The 10,286-nt window shown below is 29.1% G+C and overlaps 1 protein-coding gene across 6 annotated transcripts; it reads right to left on the bottom strand.

Annotated features, from left to right (window-relative positions):
* Positions 1-428: 428 nt before the first annotated feature.
* On the bottom strand, positions 429-5,299 carry LOC126705536 (uncharacterized). 6 transcript variants are annotated; one of them, XM_050404593.1, is made up of 6 exons: positions 5,001-5,299; positions 4,266-4,314; positions 3,863-3,960; positions 2,796-2,931; positions 1,440-1,489; positions 429-903 (listed from the first exon to the last, which is right to left on the bottom strand). In XM_050404593.1, the coding sequence occupies exons 1-5, from the start codon at positions 5,061-5,063 to the stop codon at positions 1,482-1,484; spliced, it is 354 nt and encodes a 117-aa protein (XP_050260550.1). In that variant the 5' UTR covers positions 5,064-5,299; the 3' UTR covers positions 429-903; positions 1,440-1,481. The 6 variants fall into 6 exon arrangements, with proteins under 6 accessions (XP_050260550.1, XP_050260551.1, XP_050260548.1 ...); XM_050404594.1 differs by having other exon boundaries at positions 2,869-2,931; XM_050404591.1 differs by having other exon boundaries at positions 429-1,489; positions 2,869-2,931.
* Between the last annotated feature and the right edge of the window lie 4,987 nt (positions 5,300-10,286).

Raw genomic sequence — 10,286 nt, 5'->3', positions numbered from 1 at the left:
CGGCGGGCCGTCCCGTCAGTGTTGCAGTGCCGCTATAGGTATATTGCGGCGGTCGCAAAAAGCACCGCTATAGATGTACCTTTTAGCGGCGGGTGAAGGTTTATTCCGGCGGGTATAAAACCGCCGCCATACATGTTTAGAATTCATGGCATTGACTTTTAGCGGCGGGTGGAAACGCCGCTATATGTGCGTACCTTTAGCGGCAGTCGATAAGCGCCGCTATAGGGTTTCATTTAAAAAAAATTTGTGCACCTATTGCGGCGCTTTTTGACCGCCGCTATAGGTTCTTTTTTTTTTTTTCCCTCTCCCAGGGGGCTTTAAAAACATTGTTGGCATCAAATATATTATTGTCCAGACAAAAAGCCTGTTATAGTTTTAGTTCTACTAACACAATACCACAAATGTAACTAATTAACAATACAAATGTCTCCAAACTAACGTAATATTAACATATAAATATATTATCAAATACATAACAAAAGAAAAGATATGTTTCTTTGCACACAACATTATATTAACTATATAACATTGTCTATATCCATCATAATAAAATTAACAAAAAAAAAGATGTGGTATACCACTAGTGATAATCAAAAGGAGAGAAAAAAAAGGGGGAGGGGGGTGGATAAAGACCAATCAAAAGGGAAACAAAAATAAGAACTACTCCATACTCTTGTGGTTGTGGCTTAACATATACATAGCAGACGGCCACTACCAATAATCCAACAAAATAAGACTAACTTCCATGTTAAACACCCCATATACCATTTTTTTTTCTTTTTTACTTCCCCCCTTTTTTTCTCTTCTTGTTTTTAAGAAGCATGTTAGACATCTCATATCCATAATGAACAACACCCATCAGTGTCAAGGAGTTTTTCCATATGCCCTTACCACCAGCACCATCTGTCCATATCAGTTAAGAGAGAAGAGCAGCCAATTATTATACAAGAAAAGGTGCTTTGAAAAGCCACTAATAATAATACCAAAAGCCAGAGTCGCCTTTTTTTTTAAGTCAAGTTTGTATTTTTTTTTTCTCCACATGGTTTTTCTTTATGTTTTAAATGTAAAACATTCTAGTGAATTACCACCAATGGTTTCTCTTCATTGGAGCCTTGGCAAAACATAAATCACCACACACAAAAAAAAAAAAAAAAACAACAACAACAACTAAAATGAAAATCCTAAAGGACCGTGATTAATGATTTGATCTCAAATGGAAAAACAATAATAATAATAAAAAATCCTAAAACTATTTTCTAGAGATCTGATTGCATAGTTCTCAACACAAACAGAATTCAGATGGCATAAATCCTACATTAATATCTCCGAACCAACAACAACCACCAAAAAAAAAAGGCTTTTGTATTGGAGAGTTGGAATCTACAGCGACAACAAAGAAAGAATCAAATTCCATGAATGAGAGAGAGAGAATGACATACCTAATTGAGTGGGGCCCTCCTCCAAATGCCTGATTTTGTCTCTCAGATAACTGCAATGAAATAATTAAAGTTTAAAAAAAAATTAGTATCAACAAAACCAATATTTATATATCCAATATTTTGCACTACTTCTAATCAATATAATTAATTAAAAAAAACAATAGTATCAGTGTTTTCTCAGAAGTTAGAAACGAAAAAAGAAATCAAGATTTAATAGTTGAGGCAATGTTATATAAGTTAATATCAGTGTTTTATGAGAAGAAATATAATTTCTTTAGGTTGCTTCGATTATTTTGGCTATGAATAATATTCTATACGAGGCAATGTTATATAAGTTAATAGAATTGTTTTAGTGGTAATGAAGGAAGAGATATGTGAAGTGCATAGAGGAGCAAATGCAAAGAGGAGCCTTTAGTTCAACAACCGAAGAGGAAAGATACTAATAGATAGAAAAGAGGATAATTTGTAGAGAATGCAACTGGTTTGGTTATGAAGCTGAGTTTGGGTGAGAATTTAAAATTTTCTTAAACTCAACTAATCATATCTTTTGTTAAGGACATTAGGGAGCTCCCTTTCCCAACAAAAGGGATCAAAGAAAGTACAAAAAGGGATACTAATAAAGACATCACATGGGCTGGAGGGGAAATTGTTAAGTCCAACCCATGAGGGGATAAGCTTAGAGGTTTACTTGTTGGTTTTAGAATCCCACATTGATTAGAAGCATAATAAGAGGGCGCAATAATCCCATATTAATTAGAAGCATAATTAGAAGCATGGACACTTCATTTGGTGTGCCGTACCTATGTCGGACACAGGACACATCTGGGAGACTCTCAACCATTTTTATTTTTTTTGAAAAATTGCAGTACATGGGAGGGACACTTATCTTTTAGTTCTTTGTAGTTTCAATCTTGAACACTTATCTAGTTATCTTTTATTTACACTTTTGGATCTCATTCTTAGTTTGTATTCTAATTTCTAAACATCATTTATTAGTCATGAATTTACTTTATTATCCATTATTGCTCTTAAATTGATATATGTTTAACATTAAATGAAAAAAATAAAATCTTAACAATATTTAAAAATAAAAATAAAAATATGATTAAGTTTTATAATTAATTAATATGCGTATCCCTACTGTTCCGAGTCCTAATTTTTTTAAAAAATTGCCATGTCGTACTAGAACCCGTGCACGTGTCCGTGCTTCCTAGCTAAAGACATGCCAAACAATTTTAAACCCCAGATGCTGACAAATGCAACTTAAAGGATTTAACATAAAACATTAAATTGTCTTATTAAAATAAAAATAAATAAATAAATAAAAAGATTAGGGGTGATCTTAAACACTCAGACCTAGATGTGATGAATATGCATCCAAAAATGTCAAATGTTGGCTTTCTTTCAGACTTGGACAATGTATACGCACCAAAAGAATAGGGATGTTAGTCTTCTTCGCAAAATGCAGCAAGGCTGATGTGCATTCCTTCACCTGTCATGGATCAGGGCAATCTCAAAACCCAGTATATGTACTATCCAGAAACCACCACATAACATCACAGCAAATATGTGCACTTTAAAAGTTATATTCTGGACAATATAATAAATCGTTTTCAACTAGTAGTTTCTAAGCATGACTTACTAGACAAATTGCACCTCATCTTTTTCTTTTTTCTTTTTTCATAAGTCAGATTACATCTCATCTTAAATCAACAAGATTTTTCACTTTGCATCAATGTCCTCTTCAAACATTCACTTAGCACTTTTAACATTATATATTGGATTTAATGAAAATGTGATAGGGAGGGAAGGTGATGATATACATGTCTTTATAGTATCATCATTGGAATTTTTACAGATCTCGAAGATAAAACATGAACCAAGCTATAAAATTTCCATAAACCAATCATTAGAAAAAAAAAAATGGTGCCCAATTACAGCCTTGAATACTTAAAAAACTACACTAGCATCTTGCATGAAAAAATCTTCAAATAATCACGATTAAACAAACTGTAACAATTGAGATCCATTACTCACCCATTCAACAAATTGAGATTGATCATCAAATGCTTTTATATACAAAAATTAACATATAAATTTAAATCTAATTACTTAAATATATATATATATATATATATATATACACACACACAAAACAAATAATTATACACAAATATACATTTATATTCAACCATAAACAGGTCTAAAATTCAACCAGTCTATAAACTTATACCAAAACAAAAAACAAACTTTAGCATGGCAAACAATTATCTAACACATTGATACACCCTTTTTTTTTTATAAGTAAAAAAAAGGGCTTACAAAATGTATACAAAAGTAAAGCCCAAACGAAAAATTTAACTCTGAAGAAAAAAAAACACACACACACACACACACAAAAGAAAAAATTAGATAGTGTGTACCTGGTTGAGCAGAGAAAAAGCACTCCGAACCGGGTAATGATCATCCATAAAACCCAAAGAACAAATGCCATTCCTGTTGTAAGCATGCACCTTGTACTCTATTAAATACAGAAAAACAAAGAAAATGGTCATTAACAATAACAATACAAAAAACCAAGAAGGAAAGGAATGTCCCAAAAAATCTTGATAAACAAATGAAGATAAATTATGCATGCTACTTTCTAACACGCAAAGCATAAGAGCATTTCCATAATTCAATTTCAAAAGAACCAGGTTTATGGTGTGTGTGTGTGTGTTCGGTATAATAGAATTGGAGCATAGAAATTTGGAATCGAAAGGTATTCTTGGAAATTCAATTTCACCGCATGCAAATAAATCCAAAATCATAATCATATAAAATCACCATTTGAGAAAGCTGGAAAACTGGATAATGCAGGAGCAGGAGCAGGAGCCTGAGATTACAAAACCAAACCAAACCCCACTGTGAGTGTGAAGTCATTTAATTTAAGATAGATAGGAATGCCACCAATGTAATAATAATGTATGTGCATACTAAGTGTTTTAAACCATCCCATCTATAGAGCTGAGCTGAATTGAGCATTATTTCCAAATTATTATTATTATTTATCTTTTCTTACCCAAAAAAAAAAAAAAAAACTTTTAGCTCAATTGGTTTGCATTTCCAACATATCCATCCATCCAGGGTTCAAATCCCCCAAATCCAACTATCAAAAAATATCATCAAAAAGTTAATATATATATATATATATATATATATATATATATATATATATCTATCTATTATTCTGAATGTCCTTCAACCTAACAAATTTTATCATTACTAATTTCGCATCCAACCTTCATCATATTCATTCAAACGTCAAATAGCATTGAATTTTTTTTTTTGAAACAAAATGAGATTAAATAAAAAAAAATTAAAAATGATTAAAGGGTCTCAAATTGTTCTTTCAAATTTCAAAGATGAAACCCAACTTCGTAATGAGAAGTTAAAGGAATACAATGATTCGGTAAAAAAAATAAAAAAATATTACGAATAAATCATGAGAGAGAAACCCCTGAAATTATATATATAAAAAATAGAAAATGTACAAGAGAAGAGAAGAGAAGAGAAGGGAACCTGAGATTGCGAGGGAGTGTCTTCGGAGAGAGACGACGACATCGTTTCAATCTCTTCCGCCATTTGCGAGTTGCGAGAGGATCTGTTATATATTGCGAGGGAATTCCAATTCCAAGAAAAAACCTAATAGAAAGAAAATGAAGAGATCGGGAGACCTTCGTGCTGGACGGACTGGCGTTGGGAGGGAGGGGTACGGCTGGCGACGGTGCAAGCGACGAAGACGATGAATTCTTTGACCGCTGGACCTCTTTCTCTCTCTCTCTCTCTCTCTCTCTCTCTCTTTTCTCTGTGTGTGTGTGTGAAGATTTGAGCTGTGAGGGAGAGAGAGAACCGAAGGTGAGGATGAGGAAGAGAGAGTGAGGCGGCTGAAAATGTGATAGGGTAAAAAAAAACCCTAACTTTTGCCTTTTGTTTTTATCCGTTGATCTTTCTTGGTGTATTGTTTTTATCCATTGATCCTTCTTTTTTTTTAATTCTAATTCTTTATTTATTTATTATTTTTTTGTGCTTATCCTCTTTTGTTTTTATCCGTTGATCTTTCTTGGTGTATTGTTTTCATCCATTGATCCTTTTTTTTTTTTAATTCTAATTCTTTATTTATTTATTATTTTTTTTGTGCTAATCCTCCTTTGTTTTCTCCTTTTGTTTTTTCTTTTTCTTTCCTAGGCGTGACATGCTCTTTTTTTTTTCTTTTTGTTTTATTTCTGATACTTTTATGATAAGAACGTAATTTAATACCTGATGTTTCAATCAACCCATTTGGGATGGCAACTTTGTTATTACCTTTAATTCAAAAATGATGAAAAAAAAATTGATAAAAGAAGTTTAAATTCTTAACGTAATAATTATTCTTAGTCCTAAAATTGGATATTTTAATTTTTTAAAGAAGAATTTTTTTTCTTTTGTATTGGTACTGGGCATGATTTTTCATTTTCTTCCTTTGTTTTGTTTTGTTGTTTTTTTTTTTTCCTAAGTCTAAATGCGTTAAGTGATGAGTTGCCTCACAAAAAAAATATAATAATAATATAATAATTCCAATATAATTTAATACTTCCAATTATTTAAATATAATTTAATATTAAAAATTAATAAAATATAATATAATACTTCAAATTAATAAAATATAATTTAGTACTACAAATTAGTAAAATATAATTTAATAATTAATATAAAAAAAAAAAGGCCAACTTACCCCCATAAATGTAAAAAAAAAAAAAAGTACATTTATATTAATGTACTTTTTTTATTTACATTTAAAAAAAAAGGTCACATATTTTAGATCACAAAGTACACAAGTGGTTTAACTCAACAAAAAAAGAAAAAAAAGGTACACACGATTGACATTGGCTTAAAATATATTAATGTTACGACATATAATTACACGTGATAATATAATTTAAATAAATAAAATGTTTAGATGAAGAGTTTAGATTGTAGTTAAATTAATATTTTTATCAACTTATAAATTATAGGAGAAAAAGATAAAAACAAAAAAAATATTTATTTAAAAAAATTATAAAAAAAATCTGCAATTTTGTGAAGTTACTTGGTCATTTTATTAATGAGCTATGAAATAAAATTTAAAAACAAAAAACAATCACATATACTCAATAAAATTCACCACACAACTTTCTCAAAATATATATATCACACAACAAAAATTATCACACGTTCTATCTTATTAAAAATTAAAAAAAAAATATCATAGCTATTATTAAATTTATGTAAGAATTTAAAAATGTGACTAACTTTGTTTACTTTTTAAAAAAATAATATGACTAATTGGATGGTCAGATTGAGTAAACATAACCATATAAGTACATAACACATATCCATCACATGCCATTCTTAAATTTGAAATCTAACCGTTGGATTTGAAGAGTGTAATGAAAAGTTAATTCTGATAAATTATGGTCACAATCAAACGGTTGGATTTAGAAAATGACGTGGTCAATAACATATTATTGAATATTACACTAACCAATAACTTATTATTGAATTAATATTTTCAAAATCCAACCGTTGGATTACATGTTCTATATGTTCTAAACATGCATGCTAATTTTCATGCCAATCGGATGTAATTTACCATTTGATCTATAAACTCATCTTTTATGCGTTATTTTAAACTACAAAAACTTAAATTTAAACAATTGATTGATGACGTGGCTATTAATCTTTGATCACCATGAAATTTTGTAAGCATGAAAAATATATGAAGATAATGTAATCTAACGGTAAATTTGTCAAAATTCACATTGAATTAATAAATATAGGGTTGGGTTCAAGTTACACCTAATGTAACTCAAAAAAATGTTACACCAACCAATAACTTATTATTGAATTCATATTTTGAAAATCCAACCGTTGGATTACATGTTCTATATGTTCTTAACATGCATGCCAATTTTCTTGCCAATTGGATGTAATTTACCATTTGATTTTAAAACTCATCTTTTATACGCTATTTTAAACTACAAAAACTTAAATTTAAACAATTGATCGATGACGTGGCTATTAATCTTTGATCACCTTAAAATTTTGTAAGCATGAAAAATATATGAAGATAATGTAATCTAACGGTATATTTGTCAAAATTCACATCAAAATAAGAAATATAGGATTGGGTTCAAGTTACACTTGATGTAACTCTAAAAAAGTCACACCAACCAATAACTTATTGTTGAATTCATATTTTGAAAATCCAACCGTTGGATCACATTTTCTATTTGTTTTTAACATGCATGCCAATTTTCTTGCCAATCAGATGTAATTTACCCTTTGATCTCTAAACTCATCTTTTATGCATTATTTTAAATTACGAAAACATGAATTTAAACAATTGATTGATGACACGGCTATTAATCTTTGATCACCTTGAAATTTTTTAAGCATGAAAAATATATGAAGATAATGTAATCTAATTGTAAATTTGTTAAAATTCACATCGAATTCAAAAATGTGGGGTTGGGTTCAAGTTACATTTGATGTAACTCTAAAAAATGTTACACTAACCAATAACTTATTGTTCAATTCATATTTTGAAAATCCAACCGTTGGATCACATTTTCTATATGTTCTTAACATGCATGCCAATTTTCATGCCAATCGGATGTAATTTACCATTTGATCTTTAAACTCATCTTTTATGCATTATTTTAAATTACAAGAACTTGAATTTAAACAATTGATTGATGACATGACTATGAATCTTTAATCACCTTGAAATTTTGTAAGCATGAATAATATATGAAGATAATGTAATCTAACGGTAGATTTGTCAAAATTCACATCGAATTAAGAAATATAGGGTTGGATTCAAGTTACACGTGATATAACTCTAAAAAATGTTACACCAATCAATAACTTATTGTTGAATTCATATTTTAAAAATCAAACCGTTGGATTACATTTTCTATATATTATTAACATGCATGCCAATTTTCATGTCAATCATACGTAATTTACCATTTGATCTTTAAACTCATCTTTTATGCGTTATTTTAAACTACAAAAACTTGAATTTAAACAATTGATTGATGACATGGCTATTAATCTTTGATCACCTTGAAATTTCTTAAGAATGAAAAATATATGAAGATAAAGTAATCTAACGGTAGATTTGTCAAAATTCACATCGAATTAAGAAATATAGGGTTGGATTCAAGTTACACGTGATATAACTCTAAAAAATGTTACACCAACCAATAACTTATTGTTGAATTCATATTTTAAAAATCCAACCGTTGGATTACATTTTCTATATATTCTTAACATGCATGCCAATTTTCATGTCAATCATACGTAATTTACCATTTGATATTTAAACTCATCTTTTATGTGTTATTTTAAACTATAAGAACTTGAATTTAAACAATTAATTGATGGCATGGCTATTAATCTTTGATCACCTTGAAATTTCTTAAGAATGAAAAATATATGAAGATAATGTAATCTAACGGTAGATTTGTCAAAATTCACATCGAATTAAAAAATGTGTAGTTGGATTCAAGTTACACTTGATGTAACTCTAAAAAATGTTACACTAAACAATAACTTATTGTTGAATTCATATTTTGAAAATCCAACCGTTGGATTACATTTTCTATATGTTCTTAACATGCATGCCAATTTTCATGCCAATCGGATGTAATTTACCATTTGATATTAAACTCATCTTTTATGCGTTATTTTAAATTACAAGTACTTGAATTTAAACAATTGATTGATGACATGACTTTTAATCTTTGATCACCTTGAAATTTTGTAAGCATGAAAAATATATGAAGATAATATAATCTAACGGTAGATTTGTCAAAATTCACATCGAATTAAGAAATATAGTGTTGGGTTCAAATTACACGTGATTTAACTCTAAAAAATGTTACACCAACCAATAACTTATTGTTGAATTCATATTTTGAAAATCCAACCATTGGATCACATTTTCTATATGTTCTTAATATGCATGCAAATTTTCATGCCAATCAAATGTAATTTACCATTTGATCTTTAAACTCATATTTTATGCGTTATTTTAAACTACAAAAACTTGAATTTAAACAATTGATTAATGACATGACTATTAATCTTTAATCACCTTGAACTTTTTTAAGTATGAAAAATATATGAAGATAATGTAATCTAACGGTAACTTTGTCAAAATTCAAATCGAATTAAGAAATGTGGAGTTGGGTTTAAGTTACACTTGATGTAATTCTAAAAAATGTTACACTAACCAATAACTTATTGTTGAATTCATATTTTGAAAATCCAACCGTTGGATCACATTTTCTATATGTTCTTAACATGTATGCCAATTTTCATACCAATCAGATGTAATTTACCATTTGATCTTTAAACACATCTTTTATGTGTTATTTTAAACTATAAGAACTTGAATTTAAACACTATTAATCTTTGATCACTTTGAAATTTTGTAAGTATAAAAAATATATGAAGATAATGTAATCTAACGGTAGATTTGTCAAAATTCACATTGAATTAAGAAATATAGGGTTAGGTTTAAGTTACACATGATGTAACTTTAAAAAAATGTTACACTAACCAATAACTTATTGTTGAATTCATATTTTGAAAATCAACCGTTGGATCACATTTTCTATATGTTCTTAACATGTATGCCAATTTTCATGCCAATCGGATGTAATTTACCATTTGATCTTTAAGTAGGAAGGCGAAAAAAAAGAGACAAATTTTGGGGCTTGGAAATTTAAAGATCTGTTGCGGCGGTCCAACCCGCCGCAAAAAGGACCCCTATTGCGG

This window comes from Quercus robur, chromosome 11 (assembly GCF_932294415.1).
Source record: "Quercus robur chromosome 11, dhQueRobu3.1, whole genome shotgun sequence".
NCBI lineage: Eukaryota > Viridiplantae > Streptophyta > Magnoliopsida > Fagales > Fagaceae > Quercus > Quercus robur.
Note: the sequence above shows the minus strand (reverse complement) of the source record. Positions and strands in the feature narration are given on the sequence as shown.

Bases quoted from the DNA above. Each gene is read 5' to 3' on its own strand.
- LOC126705536 (XM_050404591.1), bottom strand. From the start codon at position 5,063: ATGGCGGAAGAGATTGAAACGATGTCGTCGTCTCTCTCCGAAGACACT. The intron at 4,315-5,000 runs GTTCCCTTCTCT...TTGTAATCTCAG, and splicing joins ACACTCCCTCGCAATCTCAG to GCTCCTGCTCCTGCTCCTGC. The intron at 1,490-2,868 runs GTGCGTATACAT...ATTTCATTGCAG, and splicing joins CTAACATCCCTATTCTTTTG to TTATCTGAGAGACAAAATCA.